Here is a 25140-nt window from a genome sequence, read left to right as displayed (position 1 = left end):
AGTTTGCAAACATGGAAGTTTTTTTTGAAAACTACAGTTCCATTCTACTCAAGAGGGGCGGTTCACTGACTTATCCAAATGTAATAATAAAAGTAAATGACGTATGTTAATCAGCCAATAATAAAATCTAAAATCTGGAAGTGATCATCCTCCATTTCTTGTAGTCTTTTGAAAATGGGCTTTATTTTATAAATCTTTCTCCAAACAGCTTGTACCCCACTTATGCTTGGTGTTGTCTGATTCATTTAAAGATGAGAAGCTTCCCTCATCATTTAATGAGGCTTGTATTTCACTTATATTAATAAAAAGTGAAAGAATCAACAAAATGCACATCTTATAGACCTATCTCATTACATAATGTTGTTATGTAGATTCTATCTCAGGTTTCAGCACATAGATTAGAAAATACTCTGCCAATAATTATAGACTCTGACCAAACTAATTTTATTAAAAATCGCTATTGTTATTATAACATACATCGATTATTGAATATTCTATATCTACCCTCAACCCCAGTGATAGAATCTTTCATTAGATGCTGAAAAAGCATTTGATCAGGTGGAATGGGAGTATCTATTTGCTATCTTAGGAAATTTAATTTTGGTACAGACTTTACTAAATGGATTAAATTATTGTATTCATTTCCTTTGGGTTCAATTCACTCTAATTTACAACAATTGAAAAAGTTTAGGCTTAATAGGGGAACAGGGCAAGGTTGCCCGTTAAATCTTTTGCTTTTTGATGTAGTACTGGAATCATTAACTGTTGTTCACTGACAAAGTAGAGAATTTAAAGGTATAACTGGATGTGGAATTGAACATAAAATATCTCTTTATGTAGATGATTTATTGCTTTATATTTCAAATCCTGAGGGTTCTATAGCAAATATATTAACTTTGACCAATTTGGCCAATTTTCACATTATAAATTAAATTTACATGAGTGAATTTTTACCCTTAAAAGGTTCTTTTGTAGGCTATTCTAATTTTCCATTTTAAATAGTGAGGAATTACAATTATGAAAAGTTACAAAAATTTAGTGAAAGAGAATTTTTTGGTATTATTGAATAAGATTTAACTAATCAGGTTGGTCACCCTTATTTATTACAATGATGGGTCATATTAATCTGATTAAAATGAAAATTGTACTTAAATTTCTGCATCTTTTTCAAGCTTTGCCAATTTGTATTCCTAAATCCTTCAGCTCATTAGAGATTCGGTTATTTCTACTTACTTATGGCAGGGAAAAACACCACGTATAAATAAAGTCCTATTAACCACATTAAAAAGCTAATTGATATATTCATTTAGCATAAAGTCCAACTTCTGCTTCTCCGTAATATTGCACTATCTTTATTACAGGACAATAAATTGAATATTGAGTCTGGAACCATGAACTTTGCTGTTAGTGTAAATAAAAATATAAATTCTACAAAGAGCTGCATGTTCTTGCTCGTTGCCTCCTGGTTCACATCCTATGATAACCCTGCAGAAGCAAAGTCTGCAAAGGGACTGCATAGCTTGGAGAGGGTCGCAGAGACAGGGAGAGACGAGGGAACAAAGTGACCCTTGAACTTCAAGGGGAGGTTTGGCTCTGGGAATACAATTCCACCAAGTTGAATTAATAGTGAGGCATGAAATTCAGATAACAAAACAGCAGATCCTAAGAAAGAGACAGACAGGAAAGTGTGCAGATGATGGGGTCGAGTATAATACACAAATGTGCTGGAGAAACTAAGCAGGTCACGCAGCATCCTCTGGAAGTAAAGGGTAGCCTTTGACTGATTGCATGACTGTCTGGTATGGAGGTGTCAATGCACAGGACAAGAGAAAAACTGCAGAGTTGTGAACTAGAGCAGCGCCAACATGGGCATCAGTCTCTACTCCATCAAGGATATCTACAAGAGGTGGTGTCTCAAGAAAGCAGTATCTATCCTCAAGGACCTCATCACTCAGGGCCATGTCTTCTTCACACTGCTACCATTGGGAAGGAGGTACAGGAGCCTCAAGATGATCACTTAGCAGCACAAGGATGACTTTTTCCTCTTCGCCATCAGATTTCTGAACGGAGAATGAACCACAGACACTACCTCACTTTCTCTTATTTTTTAGCACTAATTTATTTAATTTTAAATTTAATTTTATAACAATGTTTACACTGTGATGCTGCCACAAAACAATGTATTTCATGACTTATTCGTGACAATAAATTTGGATTCTGATTCTCAGATTTCAGATTTATTGCCATAGAACATACATGACATCACATACAACCCTGAGATTCTTTTTCCTCTGGGCCAGGCAGAATTACCATTAATTGGTAGTGCCAAAAAAAACTAACTCAATGTACAGATGTAAACAAATTAAAAAATGTAAACAAACTGACTCTGCAATATGAAGATAGAAAAAAAATCCATGAAGTGCAAAAGTGCGAGTCCTTAAATGAGTCCCTGATTGAGTTTGTCATTGAGGAATCTGACGGTGGACGGGTAGTAGCTTTTCCTGAACCTGGTGGTGCGAGTCTTGTGGCCCCTCTACCTCTTTCCCAATGGCAGCAGCGAGATTGTGTGCTGGGTGGTGTGGATCCTTGATGATTGCTGCTGCTTTCCGCCGGCAGCGTTTTGGGCCTGGGGTCTCCTCCAGGGTATCTCCAGCATATTTGTATCTTGTAAATGGCGAGGAAGGGCATAGCATCTCACTTCAGTGATGCTTCTTCTGTCTGCTCTTACCTTCATTTCCCAGGTGGTTGAATTCTGTGATAAAAAAACTCATAACGCTGAAGCTCCAAACATGCAGAACAAAATGTGCAATTACAGGAGCACTTGGGATGTGATCAGTCAATCAGAAGATTTCAAGAACAACCCTCCTGCTCATATCCCTTCCCTTCAGCCGACCTTTACTCTGCTGCATGCCAAGGATCGAGTCCTGTGCTTAGTTCTTGATGACTCTGGAAGCATGGGTCAGGTATGTTGTGGTACTATGTAGTAGAGTTAATTTAAGCGTGCAGACATTTGAGAGTACGGCCCTTTATTCAAGGAGCCTGTAATGCCTCGTCACTCAAGACATCATCCTAACTGTCCAGGCAAATGATTGAAGAGAGAGCCAAGAATCATAACACCGAACCACTTAAGAATTTGCCTTCTTACCCAGGCGTAATGCTGCAGAATGTCTATTTCCCATTAAATTGGCTGGCACGGTTAATGTAGCGGTTATTGCAATGCTATTACAGAGCCCGTCACCCGGCTTCGAATCTGGTGCTGTGTACATTCTCCCTATGTTGCTGTATTTGGGTGGCACAGGCTTGTGGTTCGGCCCACACCTTGCTGTGTGTCTACATTTTAAAACTTAAAATTTAAATTTAAAAAATGTAAAATCAAAAGAAATTCCAGACAACAACCTTGATATCCATGAGATTAAAATTGTGCACATTCCTTCTTATACGTTCTCAGAACTGTGCTTGGCACATTGAGAGGCCCAAATAAGATCACCATGATTTAACTGCAGCCGTAGGAGGGAGCTGGCTGGAAGGAAAAATCAAACTCTAACCTTGTAAGGAGTCCCAGGAAAAGAAGGGCACAGGAGTATTTGTTGAAGGCACCTTGCTCATCTCTGAATAGGAATCCTTTTAGGCCCTGTTTTGCTTCTCTTTCTCCTTTAGTTAGGGGGCTGGCAGGGCCACCACCAGAATGTATGTTGGGGGGCATTAGCAATTTTGAGGGGGGTCCATTCAGTTGGTGGGGGGAAGGTGGGTGCTGGCGAGGACCTGTCGATGGAGGGCGATGGGGTGCTGGCAGGGACCTGTTGACAGGAGAGGGGGGTGCTGGGAGGGACCTTTGATGGTGGGGGTGGGGGTATGTGTGGTGCTGGCAAGGACCTGTTGATGGGGGGGAGGGGTGTGCTGGCAGCGACCTGTCGGCAGGAGGGGTGCTGGCAGGGACCTGTCCACAAGAGGGGTGCTGGTAGGTAATCTGTTGATGGTGGGGGGGTGGGTGTTGTGGTGCTGACAGGGACCTGTTGATGGGGGGAGGGGTGTGCTGACAGGGACCTGTTGACGGGGGGAGGGGTGTGCTGGCAGGGACCTGTCCACAAGAGGGGTGCTGGTAGGTAATCTGTTGATGGTGGGGGGGGGGGGGGGTGGTGTGGTGCTGACAGGGACCTGTTGACATGGGGAGGGGTGTGCTGGCAGGGACCTGTCGGCAGAAGGGGTGATGGCAGGGACCTGTCCACGAGGGGTGCTGGTAGGTAATCTGTTGATGGTGGGGGGGGGGGGGTGTTGTGGTGCTGACAGGGACCTGTTGACGGGGGGAGGGGTGTGCTGGCAGGGACCTGTCAGCAGGAGGGGTGCTGGCAGGGACCTGTCCACAAGAGGGGTGCTGGTAGGTAATCTGTTGATGGTGGGGGGGGGGGGGGTGGTGTGGTGCTGACAGGGACCTGTTGACGGGGGGAGGGGTGTGCTGGCAGGGACCTGTTGGCAGGAGGGGTGCTGGCAGGGACCTGTCCACAAGAGGGGTGCTGGTAGGTAATCTGTTGATGGTGGAGGCGGGGGGGGGTGGTGTGGTGCTGACAGGGACCTGTTGACAGGGGAGGGGGTGCTGCCAGGGACCTGTGAAGCATGAAATTGGATTGCTTGTTAAGAAGTCTGAATTCTTAATTTGACGCCTTCTTTTTTAACGTAGGAAAACCGAATCAACAGACTCAGACAGGCAGCATCAATATTCTTGCTGCAGATCATTGAGATCGGATCCCAGGTTGGCATTGTTACTTTTGATTCCTCTGCAGTTATTAAAACCTATCTGAGACCCATTGAAAACGATGAACAAAGAAAGGAGCTTGTAAAGTTTCTACCTACATCAGCAGGGGGTGGAACAAATATCTGCAATGGGGTCCATGCTGGTTTTCAGGTACAGCCTATGAGAATTTCAATCATTATTTTCACATTGATAGTTACATATTTCCGCGTGGTGATGAGAGCTAATTGTTCTGTAGGTGCTTCTTCAAGACGACTCGGCGACAAATGGCGATGAGTTGGTTGTGCTGACCGATGGGGAAGATAACTCTATAAGCTATTGCTTTAATGAAGTGAAACGAAGTGGAGCTATTATCCATACCATCGCATTAGGACCACTTGCAGCCAACGAACTCGGAGAACTATCAATTTTGACAGGCAAGGAACACAGCGTTTGAACTGTTTGCACTGATTTTGCAGGGAATTGGGCTCGTGATAGATCGGACCAGATGCTATTTATTGTCATGTAATAAAACAGAAATGTAATATCACATGAAGTTGCCTTTTGCCTGCCATAAGGCAAACAAAGATTCACCACTAGCATTGCCCAATGCCCCTTACAGTCAGAGAAAGAGAAGCAAAAGAGAGTCCCTTCAGAGTCAATGAGTGTCCGTGGATTCACCTTCTGTGCTCCCACAGCCTCTGGAGCCGCACAAGTCACCAGTTCAGTTCAAACCATTGGCAATCCGAGCCCAGCTCCAAATCTCTGACATGTGACGAGGAGGCCTTCAGTGCCCATTGTTGTTTGGTGGTCCTTTTTGCTCACAAGCACCCTCTGAAATTCCAGAAACGGGCATGTTGACACCCACAGTTTGGCGCCAGACATTTTGGCGCTGGACATTTTGGTGTAAAATAATGATTTTTGTAGCTATTCGGACATTTTGGTGCCCACAGTTTGGTGCTGGCCCAGAAACCCCTGGCGTGGCACTGAGACCCAGTGTTTCAGAAATTCCCTCCTAAAGTGCCAGTTAATGAAATAGACAAAGGCAATGTGGCCAAACAATAATCATGGCTTTTATTAGCAGAAACTAATGGTACAATAATGAAAGAGAATGGGTGCATACACAGTTTTACCCAAGGGGAGTTTCTTTAATGGTAGAGATAATGCATGGCCAATGTCAGTAAAGCAAGGATAGGCAAGAGGAAGACTGAAAGCTCAGCAAAGATTCACCACAGTTCTCCCCCCCCAGCAGAAGAAGGGTTAAAATCAAAGAGACAGCAGCGAGGTAAAATCTTAGCAGGCAGGCAATTTACTACAAGCGCAATACATTGATACAATGAATTGTATTGAGAATTCACTGACAGCCAAAACAAGGCCAGTAGCTAGCAGAGGAATCGGAATATAATGAGATGTTTACGAATACTGGAGCCTCTCGGGTTCCTTACGAATACAAGTGGACTTGCTAATTGGAACAGGTGCAGGCTTTGCAACCTTGGGAGCTGGTGGCGTTGATTCAGTTCCCTGGTCTGTAGTGTGAGAAGGTCGGACTCTGGACCTGCTCTAGAATCACCAGCATGAGGCAGTGGGGCCTCAGCGTGGCCATCTGAATGCTTACTAGGGGTCACAGGCTGGGGGGGTGAGTCCAACCTCTCAGGATCACTCCGAGTGGGGGTGTGCGGAAGGGGTGAACCAGGCGGGGCCAGATCTCTTAGGGGTACAATGTCAGTATTCCCGTCTGGGAATTTAACATGGGCATAATTGGTGTTAGTGTGCAGTAGCTGAACTGGACTAGAGGGTCCGTTTTATGCATGTAAGCGTGTCTCTTCAGCAGCACGGTTCCAGGCTCAGATAAACAGGCTGGCCAGTCCATCACAGTTCCTGATTTCCTAGGAAAAGCAAACATATGTTCATGAGGTGTTTGATTTGTTGCAGTACACAATAAAGAATGTAGCGCCTCAGGCAGCACCTTCTGCCACCGGGTAACAGGGTAACCATGTGTCTTTAACGCGAGCTTAACAGTCTTCCAAACTATGGCGTTAGCCCTTTTGACCTGCCCATTGCCCTGTGGGTTATAGCTCATGGTGTGGCTGGTGGCAATCCCCTTGTGTAACAGAGCTTGGCACAGCTCAACGTTCATGAATGCTGAGCTTCTGTCTGTATGACTGTAACTGGAAAAACAAAAAATACTGAAAATTCTGTCAAGTGCCTTAATGACAGACGCCGTTGAGATGTCAGGGCAGTGTTTGCGAAGGGAAACCTTGAATATTCGTCGATTACAGTAAGGAAAAATACATTTTTGTTTTTGGATATGGTAACGGCCCTTTAAAATCTAAGCTGATCTTCTCATAAGGTCAGGTTGCCTTGAGGAGAGTGGCCTCCGGTGCTTTAAAGTACTGCGGTTTGCATTCTGCGCAAACAGGACAGCTTTTAGTCAGTTTTCTGACTTCTTCAAGGGAGTAAGGAAGGTTGTTAGCCCTTATGTAGTGGAAAAATCTTGTGACTCCTGGGTGGCACAGTCTGCTATGGATCTCTTTTAGCCCCTCCAGCTGAGCACCGGCAACAGATCGTGACAATGTGTAAGAGGGATCATTTAATCTGCCAGGTCTGTACAGGATCTCATAATTGTAAGTTGAGAGTTCTATTCGCCAGCGTGCCACCTTATCGTTCTTGATTTTATTTTTGTGTTTAGTTCTGAACATGTAAGCTACAGATTTCTGATCAATGACCAGGTTAAATTTTGTGCCGGCTGGAAAGTGTCTCCAGTAGTGAACAGCTTCAATAATAGCCTGGGCTTCTTTTTCAATGGTCGGATGTTTAAGTTCAGGTCCGCGTAATGTGCAGGAGAAGAATGCCACAGGTCTGCCTTTTTGATTAAGAGCTCCTGCCAAAGCACAATCTGAGGCATCAGTTTCCACTTGGAACGGGACATCCTCGTCGATGGACCAGAGTGCAGCTTTGGCAATATCAGCTTTAATTCTCTCGAAAGCTTTCAAAGCTGTTGGAGAGAAAGGGAAAGATTTTGTGTCAAACAGAGGGCATGTTTTCGTAGTGTAATCACGTACCCATTTGCAGTAGTAGGAAAAGAATCCCATACATCTTTTAAGGGCTTTTGCTGAGTCTGGGGGTGGTAACTTCTGAAGGGGAGCCATTTTTCCAGGATCAGGGCGGGTTTCACCTTTGCGAACAACATAGCCCAGAATGGGTAGCTCTGTTGTGTTGAAAACACATTTACCCTCGTTGAATGTAAGGTTGAGTTCTTTAGGTGTTGCTAGGAATTTTTTTAAGTTGCTATCATGTTCATTCTGGGTCTTCCCACAGATAGTGACATTATCCAGATAGGAAAACGTACCCTGTAACTCATACGTTCTAACGATCTTATCCATCTCCCTCTGAAACACTGACACACCATTAGTGACTCCAAAAGGTACCCTTTTAAACTGGTATAGTCCCCCCATCAGCCTCAAAGGCCATATAGGGTTGTTCCCTTTTTTTAATGGTGATTTGGTGGTAAGTTGTCTTCAGGTCAATAGTTGAGTACACCCTGTATTGCGCTTTTTGATTAATCATTTCATTGATGTGTGGCAGGGAGTAGGCATCCAAGTTAGCGTTAAGGTTGATTGTCTGGCTGTAGTCAGTAGCTAGTCGTTTCTTAGTGTGATTTTTCACAACTACCACGTGGGCTTGCCATGGACTCTTACTGGGTTTAATTAGATTGACGGCTCGGCAAAGATTCACCACACCTCCCCCCCCTCCAAGGAAACCGCTCCCCTGATGGCAATGGCAGCGCAGATCTAACGGCAGTCATCATTAATAATATATTGCAGGATATTAATTTTATGTATGTGCATGCAGGTTTCTTTCTAATAACGCCTATCTGTACCCTGTCCCGCGTACTGAGGGCTGTGATGAAAGACTGCTTTGTTTGGTTAACGGGGAGTTTTACTTTCGATAATTTTTATCACGATTTCTTGTCGAAAGTAGAGAGAGAATTGCAACAGTGGTTCTAGTCACAATGGTTGCAGTGAGTTGCACCAGATGTGTGGAACAAAGAATCTATTTTATGATAACGAGATCATTTTTTAACAAGTGTTTTAAATTTTTTAAGTAATGTTAAATTTAATTAATTATATATTCCATTATATGCAATAAAACTTACAATAAATATATTTTTATAATTTTCTAAAAGCCCTTGATTTTGATTGTTCCCCCCCCCCTCCACCCTGACTTTTTATTAATTTAAATATATCGTTATAAGCTACGACAAGTCCTTATTTGTCGGTGAAGCGGTTTCTTGAGGGAGGAGTGGTGAAGGGAGTTTCTTCAAGGCCAGGAATTTGGACAGTACTGTAATGCTGATGTTTCAGGCACTGCAGAGGGACGGAGTTGGCCAGCAGACAGTGGGTGGGGCGGTAGGCCAAAACGTCTGGCACCAAACTATGGCCACCAAAATGTCCCAGACCCCTCGAATTCCAGTTCTGATACCTGGTTCGCATGAGCCAGTTTCCAGCAGCCCACGTCCTGTGTGGGTTCCTCACCCACATGTCACCAACAGCTCACTGCCTGTGTTCCTGGATGTATCCTTCAGCCTCAGATCTCCCCCCACCACCCCCTCCCCCTCACCTTGGTCCTCCACCACATTCACTGTCCTTAGGGGGTCATCTCCTCCGCTTCTCTTTCCCAACTGGACTGTTGTCCCCATTACGGTGTCCTGCGCCGGTCCACTGCTCCCTGGAGTCTACACTCACTCACAATGAATGAAGTTTATTGTCATAAATATAAGTCCAATGTAGGGAGAGATACGATGAAAATCTTACAGATAAAAGCACAGTAACAACTGAAGTATAATTAACACATCGATGTCACAAAATAAATAGATAAAAGAATGCAGATTTTAAAAAATGAATTAAATATTCCCAGTTAGCAATGCAAATTTGTATTGTGTCAGTAGTGCTGGTCTTGACATCATTATTTGGTTTGACCTGGAAGTCGCAAGGCCAGAACAAATCCATCACTGACCGCAAGAAGTTTGTACATTTTCCCTGTGATTTTCCTCAGCTCTTCCGCATCCTTCCCACGCTCCAAAGATGTACAGGGTTGGTAGATTAATTGGGTGTATTTGGACGGAGTGAGATCAGGCTGTATCTATCAATTAAAAGTTAAAATTAAATGAAATCTATAATTATCATTGTACCAATTCCAAATAAAAACTTTGCCTGCCATTTCACGTCTAAGTTATTCTCACATTCCTCTCTTGCCAAAAACACATCCACAGATTTCACCTCATCAGTTGATCAATGAATAATGTAATTTAAATTTTAAGTTTTTTTTTCTTTTTAGTGCTTAATGATCTCTGTGTTAATTCTACAATTTTTACTATTCACTTACTAGATGGCTTGCAGTTTTCGGCCACAGATAACGTGGATGAAAACGGATTAATTGATGCATTTACTGGATTGGTTTCAGGAAATGGTAACATGAGCCAACAGTCAATCCAGGTTTGATTCAAAAAATAGTTTTCAAATTCATGCTTGCTGGAAATGACCACCTCGCTGGTTTAAAAATAAATATTGCTTCCATTTGGCTTACAGCTTGAAAGTTCTGGAAAGAACATCAACTCGAATAGTTGGTTCAATGGCACAGTTTTCATTGATAAAACGGTTGGGAATGACACCTTCTTTGTGATTACTTGGAAGAGTGTTACACCATCTATTCTACTAAAAGATCCCAGAGGAAATATTTACAATAATGCAAACTTCGACATCGATTATACCTTACTTACAGGCAGGCTTAATATTGCTGGCACAGCACAGGTATGACTCTTATTGAACTTGTCTTTTTCATTAAACATATTTTTCATTAAACATATTTAAAATTTGGTTAGATAAATTTTTACATGATAGAGGAATTAGGGGATATGGGGAGAAGGCAGGTAGGTGGAGTTAGGACATAAATTAGATCAGCCATGATCGTATTGAATGGCGGAGCAGGCTCGATGGACCATTTTTGGCCTACTCCTGTTCTGACTTCCTATGTTCCTATGTTCCTATTTTGGTCTCTTCTATTTCAAATTTTTAAAAAAATGTCTTGCTTTTGGTTTTAATCAGACAGGAGTCTGGACTTATGCGATACAGAATAAGGCTACTGCAGTTCAGACTATAACCATCACGGTGACTTCGCGTGCAGCAGATCAGAACGTTCCTCCGGTCACCGTCAATGGATACATCAATCAAGATAAATCAGCGTGGCCACAGCCTCTGGTAATTTTTGCAGAAGTCAGTCATGGCCTTCTGCCAGTCATTGATGCAAAAGTGACAGCCACAATGCAACGGCCAGATGGCAACTCTATCGACATTGATCTTCTCGACAATGGTGCAGGTAAATGTTTTCGAGAGGAGGGGTGTGCAATCTAAGGCATCATGTTCCTTTCGGAGGTAGAAGATGGAATCTTTCAAATGGTGATCAGTTGGTTGTGCTGACTGATGGGAAAGATGGTTCTCTAAGCCATTGCTTCAATGTATAGGCCATTCATGCAGACCATTCAGCCTAAGATGTTGTGTTGTCCTACTCCACGACAATCTAATCCTTCCCTGCCTCACACTTATAACCCTCCATATGCTTGTCTGAGAGAGCCACAGAACCCCACCGCCACTGAGCTACAGTTAAAGCATAGACTCAGATCAGTTTTGCAAATGAGGCAGTTGATCTGCATATGACTTCCTCCCAACTGGAACTGTTGTTTCTTAAGCTGTCCCTAGGATGAATCCTGTTTTCTGCTTCAGGAGTTAATGATAACCCTATTTAGGATTAAGACGCACCAAAATTCTTAGTTGGGCAGCAGCCGAATAGGGACTTCGTTACCTGCCCAAAACAAACAAAACCTTCCCTACTTCATAACCCTCTATTTTTCTTTCATCTATGTGGCTGTCTCTCCTAAATGCCCCTCATGTTCCAACCTCCACCACCACCCCTGGCAAGGCATTCAAGACATCCACAACTCTCTGTGTAAAAATATTACCCCTGATGTCTCCCCTAAACTTTTCTCCCTTAACTTTGTGTCCTCTGGTGTTTGCTACTCCTGCCCTGGGAAAAAGGTGATGGCCGTCTACTCTGTCTATGCCTCTCAGAATCTTGCAGACCTCTCATCCTTCTTCACTTCAAAGATAAAAGCCCTAGCTCTGCTAACCATGCCTAATAAGACTTATTTAACAATCCAGGCAACATACTGATAAGTCTCTCTGCACCCACTCCATAGCTTTCACATTCTTCCCATAATGAGGTGACCAGAACTGAACACAATATTCTAATTTATAGAGCTGCAACGTCACCTCATGACTCGTGAACTCAATCCCCCGACTAATGAAGCCCAACATACCATAAGCCCTCTTACTTATCCTATCAACCTGCATGCCAACCTTGAGAGATCTATAGATTTAGACCACAAGATCCCTCTGTTCTTTCACTCTGTTAAGTATTCTACCATTAACCTTGTACTCTGCCTTCGACCTTCCAAAATACATCACCCCATACTTATCCAGATTGAACTCGATCTACCACTTTTCCGCCCAAATGTGCATCCTGTCGATACCCTGTTGTAACCTACGACAATCTTCAACACTACCCACAAAATCTCCAACCTTTGTATGATCCACAAACCTACTGACCCATCCCTCTACTTCTTCATCCAGGTCATTTATAAAAATTACCAAGAGCTGGAATCCCAGAACAGATCCCTGCAGAATTCCATAGGTCACTGACCTCCAAGCAAAATACTTTCCATCCTCTACTACGCTCTGCTTTCTATAGACAAGCCAATTCTGAATCCACCCAGTCAACGTTCCATGGACCCCATGCCTCATGACTTCCTGAACAAGTCTCCCATTGGGGACCTTGTCAAAAGCTGTACTAAAATCCATTTACATCACATCTACCACTGTACCCTCATTAATTTCTTTTGTTACTTCCTCAAAAATCTCAATTAGGCTTGTGAGGCATGACCTTACCTTCACAAAGCCATGCTGACTATCCCTGAGAAGACTATATTCTAAATGCTCATACATCCTGTCCTTAAGAATCTTCTCCAATAGTTTTCCCATCACTGACGTGAAGACTCACTGGTCTATAATTCCCAAGATTCTTCCTATTACCTTTTTTAAACCAGTGGGCCTCATTTGAAATTCTCCAATCCTCTGACACATCTCCTGTGGCCAAGGAGGATGCAAAGATTATTGCCAACATCCCAGCAATCTCTACCTTCCCTTCCCATAGAATCAGTCCCAGTGACTTATCAATCCTAATACTTTTAAGAAGGTTCGGCATTTCCTCTTAATCTCAACATGGTCCTTCTCATAAACTTGCTCTATCCTGGCCTCTCCTTTTCTCTGATAAATACTGAAGCAAAATATTTATTTAGGACCTCCATCTCCAAGCAGATGTTGCCTCCTTTATTATTAAGCAGCCTGTATTATGAGCCCAGAGGACCCCAAAATCCAGCAGCAATAGATAGTCACCAAGACAAATAGTTACTTTTTTTTTTGAAACTTTATTTATTAATTTTAACATATAAAGAAAGTCAGTAATTCACATACAAAAAAAATACAAAACGAAGTAATACAAATACAAAGTAACATAATTAATACAATACCAATCTCAAAATCTCCCCCTGACAACTAAAAACTAAGACTAAAAGAAAAGAAAGTATGTTTTAACCCCTAAACCCCCCCTCCCCACCCCCACAATAAAGAGTGAAGAATTAATAGTTAGTATAATAAGAGAAAAAAAATTTAAAAAAAAATCTTAAAAAGAAAATCAATATATATATTAAAAAAATATTAATTAAGTATTAATTATTAGTCCACAAAATTTTTATTATATAAAACTATATATAAAAAAACAAAAACAAACAAAAAAAAACTTAAAACAAAAAGAAAGCCAACTAATAAAAAAAAACTAAAAAAAAGGAAAGAAAAACGATTCAACAGACATTCAAATCGATATGACTGTAACTTATTATACTTCAACTTTAAATTAGTTAATTGGATCTTTTGAAATTCAGTAGCTTTCTTTTGAAATTCTTTTTCACAGATTGTTATTTTCTTCTCCAAATCCTCAGTTTCTCTAACTCTCTCTTTCTTCAATTTAGATGCATAACTGATAATTTGACCTCGTAAAAAAGCTTTCATTGCATCCCACAAAACAAACTGATCAGAAACAGAATGAACATTATTAGCAATGAAATCCTCAATTTGTTTTTTCAAATAAACAATAAATTCTGGCTTTTGTAGTAACATAGTATTAAATCTCCACCTTAAAGTATGTTGTGTAACTTGAGAACTTTGATATTCCAATAATAACAATGAATGATCCGAGACTAACCTTGCCTTATAATCCACAGATATAACTTTATCCTGTAAATGTGCCGAAATTAAAAAATAATCAAGTCTTGAAAAAGAATTATGTCGAGAAGAATAAAAAGAAAAGTCTTTCTGTGTAGGATTAAATCTACGCCAAATATCAAATAAATTCAAATCTTTCATCATATTAGCCATATGTATCGCCATCTTTGATTTCTTAATTACCTTTGGATACTTATCCAATAACGGTTCTAATACCATATTTAAATCCCCCCCAATCATCACATTGGAATTAGCTTGTCCCAATAATAAAGATATTTCTGTAATAAAAGCAGAGTCTTCAACATTTGGGGCATAAACATCAATCAAAGTCCAAGCTTCATTAGAAATCATACAGTTCAACTTAAGTAGTCTTCCTCCATTTTTCTCCTCGTCTTGCAATTGAAACGGTAAATTCTTATGTACCAAAACCGCAACTCCTTTTGCCTTTGAATTAAATGAAGAATAGAAGACTTGTCCAACCCAATCCCGCTTAAGTTTCAAATGTTCTTTATCTGTCAAATGAGTTTCCTGTAAAAAGGCCACATCTACTTTAAATTTTTTTAAATAAGCAAGTACTTTCTTACGCTTTATAGGATTATTCAAACCCTGAACATTAAGAGAAGCAAACTTAAATTTCGACATATCTTTCAACAATTAGAAAAAACCCCTCAACTCTTACCCCTTTACCCTCTCTTAATACAATCAAAAAAAAGAAAAAAAGAGAAAAAAAAGGAAAAAAAAGAAAATTTTTTTTTTATTAAACAAAAAAAACCCCTTCACTCTTTAATCTGATAATACAAAAAAAAGAAAAGAAAACCGGGTAGGAGGTCAAAAATACCTCTTCCCGTCTAAACCACACAATGCGGTAACTCCCCCCCCAAAAAAATCGGTGTGAGATAACTCACACGTAGCTGATAGCTGCTGGAAAATACTGCCCATCCAGCCCCCTCTCCCAACCCCCATATTATATTAACATAATCATTATCTAAAACCATCTCCAGAATTTTCTTTTAATCAATTTAATGTCTACGGCCACCCTTATCTCCATCTCTTCTTGGGGATCATTTCCCTTCTTCCATCTCCAAATTTTTCTGAACAATTTTATCTCTCTTATCTCCCTTATCTCCATTTCTTCTTGAAAATCGACTCCCTTCTTCTGTCTCCACTCTCTTTGGAGACCGTGGTGGACTACGTCTTTCTTGAAATTGCGTAATTGACAAAGATTGAGCAAAATCCATAGCCTCCTTAGGATTATCAAAAAATTTGGGTTGATAACCATCTTGAAAAATCTTTAATACTGCTGGATATCTAAATGTTGCTTTATATCCTTTTCTCCATAACACTTCTTTCACAGGATTAAATTCATACCGTTGAAACATAACTTCTTGACTCAAATCCAGATAAAAGAAAACACGATTATTTTCGACCATCAAGGGGGATCTTCTTTGTTGTGCATTTCTTATAGCTGTGCGCAAAATTGTCTCTCTATCGCAATAATTTAAACAACGAACCAAAACCGATCTTGGATTTTGTCCTGAAAAAGACTTTCTTCTTAAAGCTCTATGGGCACGTTCCAAAATTAAACCGTCTGGGAACTTATCCCGTCCTAACACCTGCGGGATCCATTCAGTAAAAAATTTTCTTGGATCCGGTCCTTCCATACCTTCTGGTAAACCAACAATTTTTATATTATTCCATCGAGATTGATTTTCTAAATAATCAACCTTTTTCATCAGATTCTTATTCTGAATTTGTAAATCTTCAATTGTTTTATTTACTTCTTGAATTTGTTCCTGTACTATATCCATTTCATGATCAACATCTTCAAATTTTTCTTTCACTTCAAGCTTGAAAGCTCCATAATCAGCCATCTGTTTAGTGATAGTTTCCGTCAAAACCTTAAGCTCAGTATTAGTTTGAACTACAACTCTGGATAATTGCGTCATTGTAAGATATATCTTGGTTTCAAAATTCTGAAAATACATATCCATTTGAGTAGATTCAACTACAATAGGCTCCTGCCGTTTCTGTTTCACTGAAGGATCTTCTATTTCTTCCCTCATTTTAACTTTAGCAGTTTTTCTTATTGTTTAGCTGCGTGTAGAAACCCCTGCCACAGCCTCCTCAGCAGTATCTGGAGGTCTGTGGCTAGGGATATTCTTACCCCATATTTTATCAAATACTTCTTGTAAATCAGGTTTTAGTAAAGTCTCCTTTGTGAATAGTACATCTTGCAGCACTGGTGCTTTATCCAAGGTTAAATCTCCACTCCCTGTCAGATTTTCAGCAGACAGCGTCTCAGCTGGTTGTAGGAGTAAAGGTTCATTCATAATATTTACAGCTAGTGCTGATTCTCGCACATGCGCCCGGCTAGCCCTTTGTTCTAAGGGCTGCCGGGCGCCATCTTCAAAGAGTCCTACCGACAAAGAACTGGACTCCGCTGCCGAACCTCGGATCTCCTCCCCTGGGTCCATCTCGCACTGTAGTCTGGCTTCCCGTGTGCAGGTAGGCTTGGAATCTTTAAGTCCTGGAAAATGTAGTTTCTTGACAATCTGTTGCCGTTTTCTTTTACTTTTCTTCAACAACTGTACCATCAGGGATTAGCCTAACACCTCTAACTATTTTTAAACTTTTAAAAAGTTTTAACGGGCATTTCTAGACAAAACAATAACAAAGAGTCGGGAGAGGACTGGAAGGCACGTCTGATCCTTATGCCATCTTGCCACGCTCCCGACAAATAGTTACTTAAACAGAAGTTGCTTTTAATTATCTTTAAACATGAAAACAGAATCACACTTTAACTTATCACTATTGACTTAACTAACCCAACTTAACCCCCTTCTAATTCCAAGTGCAAGTGTATGTAATGTGCTTGGAAGTTCAGAAAAGTTCTTTGATTCACAGTCCAATCTCACTTCTCATTCCTCCAAGTTCATTGGTTGCAGGCAATTCTTGCACTGTGCACAGAATTTAACGTATAAAGTTCACCAGGCTTTGGTGCTTGAAAGGTAAATGGTTACCTCTCAGGAAGGTTCTTGTCAGTTTTCAGAGAGGGAGATGTGTTGTTCCAAGACATCCTTTTTAATCAGCTACTGCAGTGTCTTGCAGACGAAACTTTCCCCCTTCAGGGTTCTCCAGATGATAACCTCTTTCTTTCAGGTCACCACAGAGTTCCTTTTTGTTTCCCTTATTCCAAATTAAACATTAGGCAGTCAGTCCTCTCCTCTTGCATGACCTACAAGGGCTTTGACCAGGCTGAATTAAAAACTCACCACCTATCTTCCAAATGGGGTTTTACACAAGCTTGCCAGCTTGTCCTGTTCCATCCCAGCTGCTTTTGCTCACTGTAGCACTGTAGAAGTGATCTCTGTGTTTGTGTGTGTGTGTGTGTCTCTCTCTCTCATACACACACACACACACACACACACACACACACACACACACACACACACACACACACACACACACACACACAGAAAGCCTGTTTGACTCTGTCTGCTTGAAAAGCCACATAACTCTCTTAGAACAGCTCCAGACAAAAGGCAGCTCCGACAAGCTCTTTCATCTGTTGCCTTCTTGTAAACAACAGTCCATTAGTGAAGTCTCTTGGGCACTCGCAAAAGCTCTTGCAAAGACTGTGGGGCCAATATGTCTATCACTATTAGAGCTCCAGTATTTCAAATGAGATCTGTTTTAAAGTGTTTGTATGTGACCTACACGAATAAACCTTTCTTAATTTATCTCCCAAAAACAGATCCATATACTCTGTCACACCTGAGCTTCACTCTTGCCATCGTTCTGTTCCTCAGATGTTCATTGAACACCTTAATATTTTCCTGAACCTTACTTGGCAAGGCCGACTTATACCCCCTTCTAGCTCTCTCCTAAGTCCTTTCTTAAGTTCTTTTCTTCCTATATTGACAAAAATAGATTGATGATAATTGTCTTCCATAGGTGGGTTGGGATGCCTAACAGGGCAGGTGGGAGGGTAGTCTGTGAGGAAGTGTGCTCCATCAGCCATTTAGGCTGGGCTATTGTGTGGTCCGAATACATGGATTCGAGGTTACTATCTGACGTTGAGCAGCTTGTTATGTTTCACTGCAATTAAAGGAGGATTGCTCCAGAGTCACAGCAAACCCAAAAGCAGGGCCTCCAGCCCAACGTGTCCATGCTATCCACTTGTCTCGTTCGAGTTGCCTATGTTTGGATCACATCCCTGAAAACCTTTCCCATCCATGTACCTATAAAAATGTTTTCTAAACATTATAGTTGTACCTTCCTCTACTACTTCGTCTGGCAGCTTATTCCATATAACCTTTGAAAAAGTTACCCATCAGATTCCCTTTAAATCTCTCCCCTCTCACCTTAAATCTATGATCTCCAGTTTTGGACTTCCCTTCCCTGGGACAATGACTGTGACCATTACCCTTATATACACCCCTCATCATTTTATAAACCTCTGTAAGGTCACCTGTCAGCCTTCCAGTCTTCAAGAAAAAAAGCCCCAGCCTATCCAATCTCTCCTTATAATTCAATCCCTCCAATCCTGTCCTATGGATTATTCTTCACCCTTTTCCAGCTTAACATCTTCCTTATAACTAGGCAATCAGAACTGTGTATAATACTCCAAGCAAAGCACAAAAGTCTGCAGACACCGTGGTTGAAGTTAAAACAACGCTGGAGAAACTCAGCATATCAAACAGTGCCCTTTATATACAGTAGCAAAGATAAAGTTACATAACCAACATTTTGGGCTTGTTAAACAAGGAAGCCTGCAGAAGCTGGAGTCGAGTGCAAAACACATATGTGCTGGAGAAAATCAGTTGGTCATGCACCTTCTGTAGAAAGTAAAGGTCCATAAGTTCCTTTTATTGTCAAAAATATATGATAAACTACAACTTTTGCCTGCATTAATTCCATGAGCATTGGTTCGTGCCCCTGAGAATAGGAGAAAGAGAAGCAAATGAGAGTTCCTTCAGAGACACTGAGTGTCCGTGGATTTCCTTCCAGTGCTCATGAAGCCTCTGCAGCCGCCCAGACTCCTCTTCCAACCATCAGTCACCCAGGCTCCAGATCAAAACCTCCAATATGATCAGGAAGCCTTCAGTGCCCGAGATCCGTCGGGAGCTCTTCTTGCTCTTAACACCCTCTCGAATCCCAGTTCTGATACATGGTTGCCACATGATTCCTTCAATCTCTGGTCGCCAACTACCCGCAGCCTGTTTGGGTCCTAAGCTGCTGAGCCCCTTGCTGGTCCACTGCCATGGTCACTGTCCTTTAGATTCTCCTCTACCTCTGCTTTTATCCCCATTTCTGGTCCCCTGTGCCAGACCATTGCTTCTCTCGAGTGTGCAACCCCTTGTGCTGCTACCAAGCACAGGCACTGCCATCTTGGCCACAGACCCTGTGGTTGCAGGATTAAAAAAATATATATAATTGGCTTGTTTAACAAGCTGTTTAATGCCTGTAATGAGTTATCAGCATTAGGACCAGTTGGTAGGACCCTGCGGAGCAATGCTGTATCTCTGCTCCTTGCTCTTCTGGGTCCACACCACCAGCAGCCCATCAGCTCCAGCATCACCATCGTTTTAACCTACATTTTGGGCCTGGGTCCTTCATCAAGATATAAGTATAAACCATCTTCACAAGTACTCGTTTTACAAAAGTTTGCTTTTACGAAGAAACCTGCACTCACTAGCTGAAATAAATTTGAATGGGTTTTACGAAAATAGCCTTCGCTTTACGCCATTTCAGCTTTCATTGGAACACTCTACTTTCGTAAAGCGGGGTATACCTGTATAAGCAAAAACAGGCAGGCACCTGATAAAAAGGTGGGGTAGAGAAGAGGGAGGAAGGGGCAGGGAAAGGAGCACAGGCTAACAGATAAGAGGTCATAAGTGGAGAGAAGAGGTGATGGAGGGAGGGATAGCTCTTTGAATGGAGACAAAGGAAGAGGGAAAGGAGGAAAGGAGACAGGGTGATAGGGAAAGAGAGAGACTTGAAGATCCTTCTTCTAAAGTAATGGTCCTCAACCTTTTTATTTCCACACACATCCCAATTTAAGTATTGTCTATCCCATCGGTGCTATGTGTTTAGTGAGGGATTGTTTAAGGTGGTATGTGGGTGAAAAGAAAAAGTTTACAAACCAATATTTTAATCATCCCAAATTGACTCGTTATGTGCACGGTTTCACAACTCCAAAGGAAATGGGCAATGACAATTTTTCTCAAGCAAATTATTTCAGTAACAGTTAGGTCCAGAACAGTGATTCTCAACCTTCCCTTCCTACCCACATCCCACCTTAAGCCATCCCTTACTAATCACAGACCCCCGATGGCATAGGGATTGCTTAAAGTGGGATGTGAAAGTAAAGAAAAAGGTTGAGAACCATTGGTTTCCACTCTCATAGGAAGACATGGGGGCTGTCTGGTTAATACAGGATTACAGTACTTAAGGTGGCATATGTGTGGAAAGATAAACATTGACAATCACTTGATGCTCCAACAATGACTCCAGAAGACTGAAGTTGAACAGCTTTAGAACAAAGGCACGTCCCTGCTGCTCGACTGTTCTGCTCTGAGGAGGGGGCTGAGGAACAGTCTCCTTTATTCTGGAGGCTGTGGGAGGAGCTACAGGTACAGTCAGCCAATGGGGGTGCCCAAACAGATAAATATATCCATACAGTGGTTTACCACACACTGTTCTAAAGGAAATTAGCATTTCATATTTTCCTGCGCACACGTTTAGAATTTTATTTGTCTCTGCATCTTCAGAACCTGACGCTGTTAGAAACGATGGTGTTTATTCTCGATACTTTACTCATTTCGATGGAAATGGAAGATACAGCCTGAAAATATCTGTCGAAGGGGAAGATGGATTAACAAGACGAGTGACCAGGAGGCAAGGACGAGCCATGTATATCCCAGGATATGTGCAAAATGGTAATGAATCAATGGACAAATTCCACATTTTGGGTCGGATTGTATAACATTGCCTGCTTCTACCATTACTCAGCCTGTGCCATTGAAATCCTCATGTATATATTTGCCTTCACCAAACTTGGCAATTGCAATGGTCTCAAGAACAAAATTGTATCATTCATCTTCCTCACAAGCTGAGAGCAGTCTCAAACCCTCAACATTTTTTTTTAACTTTCTCATCCTTGAGGTTAATTCTTTTCTCATCTCACCCCTCCACAGCTCCATGAGCCTTGAAGGTAACTCTTCCAAATTTTCAATCCCTTTGTTTCTGGACTGGATGCAGCCCATCTCTCTCTATTCTGCTTTTAGAGGCTGTGACAAAATATTTGCGAGCTCTTCTTCCATTTGGTAGCCCCCCTTAGTACTCTTTCCCTGACTTGGAGGCACATTTATTTTTGGATCAAGCCCCTGAAAAGCGCTGTTCCTGCATGAACAGCCAATGTTCTTCCACGGAATTGCCAGTGGCCATGGCATGAAGTGAGACTTCCAGTCCAGTAGACATGGGGTAAAACAGGAAAGTCTACAGACACCGTGATTGAATAAAAAACACAAAGCTGGAGAAACTCAGCTGGTCAAAACAGTATTGTTTATATCGCAAAGATAACGATACATCTTCATCAAGGTGGGCTCAAGCCTGAAATATCAGTTATGTTCTTTTATCTTTATTGCATAAAGTACTCTGATCTGAGTTTCTCCACCATTGTGGTTTTACTTCATTCATGGTGTCTGCAGACTTTCGTGTTTTAGGTATGAACAAAATTTTGCTCATACCTTGATGAAGGGCTCAAGCCCAAATATTAGTTATGTATTTTTATCTTTGCTATTTAAAGCTGTTTCACCAGTTGTGTATGGGTTTCTCATCAGGAAAAGTTGTTAAATGCCATTGAGTAATTTGTTGTTTAATGTCTCAGACAATGGATAAAGAGAGCTTTATCTTTCAGAAATGTATCCCTGCCCAGCACCACTTACTGTGCCAAAGCTCGGTACCACGACGGTGTACCTTATGGTTCCATTCAAGTCAAAAGACTGAATTTTGGAGGCTACATGGAATGCAGTGCTGCTCACGGACTGGGTGTGAATTTAGAACAGGATTGGGCAGGTAGTAGATGAAAATGCTGAGAAGTGATGGGGGAGGGAGTAGCTCTCTGAATGGAGAAGGAAGGGAGGAAAGGAGAGAGGGAGAGGGAAAGAGGGAGACTTGGGGCAGGGGGTTACGGAAATTGGAGATGTTGATGTGAAATCCGTCTGGTTGGAGGGTGTCCAGAGAGAAGCAGCCTTGATCTCCAATGCTGCCAATGTGGCCACATGGTTTTCTGGGAGGACCTGATGGGCTGCAGACATCTTTCCTCATGAGATGAGAAAGTGCACACAGCTGAATGGTGGTTATAAATTGGACACCAGCTCTCCCTCCTTTGGAAGGCTGGTGGTGAGCTATTGTCTTCAAACACTGCAGTCCTTGTGGTGAAAGTCCTCACATTGTGTGCTGTTGGTCGTGAATTTCAGGATGATGGTGTCATGTTTACAATTTAGAACATAGGAATATAAGAAAGAGGAGCAGGGGTTGGCCATCCAGCCCGTTGAGCCTGCTCTGCCATTCACTGTGATCATGGCGGATCTGATTGGAAGCTTATCTCTACCCATCTGCCTTTTCCCCATATGCCTTAATTCCCCTACTATGTAGAAATCTATCCAACCTTGTCTTTAATATATTTACTGAGGTCGCCTCCACTGCTTCAATGGGCAGCAAATTCCACAGAATCACAAAACCCTCTGGGAAAAGCAGTTCCTCCTTATCTCTGTCCTTACTTTACTTACCCTGAATCTTGAGGCTATATCCCCTAGTTCTGATCTCTGCTACCAATGGAAACAACTTACCAACCTCATTCTTAGGAGAGTGTTGCCAATTCTCTGAACTAAGAGACAAATTTAGCATCTAACCATACACATGACAATGCACTAACTCGTCTGTTCTGAAGTTCAGTCCTTAGTTCTCAGTGTGAAAGGTTTGAATGTTTGAAATTATAAAGTGAAAGGAACTAGGGTGTAGCTTGTGACCCTTCAATCTGCATTGTAATTTTAGAATTGCTCTTGAAAATCATCTTTTAGATATTTTGATCCATTTACAAAATGCACCTTTTAATTTTAGACATACAGCACAGCAACAGGCCCTTCCATCCCATGAGCCTGTGCCGGCCAATTACACCCAATTGACCTACAACCCCCTGAATGGTGGGAGCAAACTGGAGCACCCGGAGGAAACCCACGCAGGCATGGGGAGGACGTACAACCTCCTTACAGACAGTGCCGGATTCGAACCCCAGTCAATGGCACTGTAGCAGTGTTGCGCTAACCGCCTCACTATCGATGCCAACTCCTGTGCAAACCGTGCCACCTCCTGCATGAACCATGCCACCTCCTGCATGAACCATGCCACCTCCTCCACGAACCGTGCCACCTCCTGCGCAAACCATGCCACCTCCGCGCCACCTCCTACATTAACTGTACTGCCCCTCTTTCCATTTCCCTTTTAGGAAATATTCAACAAAACTCACCAAGACCTCCTTCCACTGATGATGGTCAGTCCAATCTGGGAAGTTTCAAGAGAGTCAAATCAGGGGGAACATGCACTGTAAGTCAGGTTCCTTTGGGAACTATCCCTGATGTGTATCCCCCCAGTAAAATTATGGATCTCAAAGCAACAATACTCGAAAATAACATCCAACTGAACTGGACAGCACCAGGCGATGACCTTGATCAAGGAAATGGTAATTTAAATTCTATTTATATCTATAGATTGGGAGGGTCTCCTATCTCTAAGCCTCCTGATTAAATATTTTTCATATATATCATCTGATTGATTCCATGCATGGGGTGGAGTATCTGTGTTTGGAAATATTATTCCCTTGTCTGTGCATTTCTGGTCAAGAAGAATTGAGTTCACTTATCATTCCAAAACATTCTTAATTTTAAATCCACTAATCCTTGTAATATAATTGGTATACTTTCACTAATCCATTAGGAATAAGGAGCAAAGCAAGTAAACTTTCTAATTGTTCTCCAAAGTTAACCACAGTAATATTGGCCCAGTGTGAAATGTTGCAGTTTTGTTTCCATTGCTGACCTTTACCAGATTGCTTTGAAACTTTGCTCGGGCACTTTGGATCTTCTGTGTCTGGCCATTGCTCGTATCACTCGTGCATCGTGAGCTTTGATGGAGACACTTCATGTTCCCCAGGGGAGCAAAGACATCAACCAGAGAGGAAGGCAGACCTCTCCTTTCTGTCTATCTCTCTGTCTATCTAACTACCTACTGACCTACCTCTCTCTCTGTCTACCTACCTACCTACCTACCTGTCTGTCTGTCTATCTACCCACCTATCTATCTGTCTGTCTGTCTATCTAGCCACCTATCTACCTGTCTGTCAGTCTGTCTACCCACCTACCTACTTGTCTGTCTGTCTGTCTAACTACCTACTTATCTGTCTGTTTAGCTACAAGTAGTTAACTTGTCTGTCTACCTACCTACCTACCTACCTACCTACCTACCTACCTACCTACCTATCTGTCTGCCTGTCTACCTACCTACCTACCTCTCTCTCTCTTTATCTACCTACCTACCTACCTGTCTGTCCGTCTATCTACCTACCTGTCTATCTACCTACCTATCTACCTACCTGTCTGTCTGTCTACCTACTTGTCTGTCTGCCTACCTACCTACCTACCTCTCTCTCTATCTACTTACCTACCTGACTGTCTGTCTGTCTATCTACCCACCTACCTACCTTTCTATCTACCTACCTACCTGTCAGTCTGCCTGTCTATCTCTGCACATGGATGCTGCAAGACTAGTTGAATTCTTCTAGCATTTTGGTGTTTTTTTTATTGTCTGTCTGTCTGTCCATCTATCTATCTATCTATCTATCTATCTATCTATCTATCTATCTACCTATCTATCTATCTATCTATCTATCTACATATCCAGCTGTTTGTCTGTCTGATTGTCTGTCTGTCCACCTATCAAATATATAACAGAGTGAGAGGG

The 25140-nt window shown here is 41.9% G+C and overlaps 1 protein-coding gene across 1 annotated transcript in view; it reads left to right on the top strand.

Moving 5' to 3' along the window:
- Positions 1–25140, top strand: part of LOC138765344 (calcium-activated chloride channel regulator 1-like) — a 57447-nt gene that overhangs the window by 25339 nt on the left and 6968 nt on the right. Inside the window, exons 7-14 of the mRNA XM_069942386.1 lie at positions 2742–2963; positions 4676–4900; positions 4986–5163; positions 10115–10221; positions 10315–10536; positions 10831–11101; positions 20892–21059; positions 23630–23863. Of these exons, the coding sequence (XP_069798487.1) occupies positions 2742–2963; positions 4676–4900; positions 4986–5163; positions 10115–10221; positions 10315–10536; positions 10831–11101; positions 20892–21059; positions 23630–23863 (1627 nt within the window). The remainder of the gene's footprint in view (positions 1–2741; positions 2964–4675; positions 4901–4985; positions 5164–10114; positions 10222–10314; positions 10537–10830; positions 11102–20891; positions 21060–23629; positions 23864–25140) is intronic.

Source organism: Narcine bancroftii, chromosome 5 (genome assembly GCF_036971445.1).
Source record: "Narcine bancroftii isolate sNarBan1 chromosome 5, sNarBan1.hap1, whole genome shotgun sequence".
NCBI classification, from domain to species: domain Eukaryota; kingdom Metazoa; phylum Chordata; class Chondrichthyes; order Torpediniformes; family Narcinidae; genus Narcine; species Narcine bancroftii.
The sequence above is the reverse complement of the archived record's forward strand: the minus strand, read 5'-3'. Positions and strand labels throughout refer to the sequence as shown.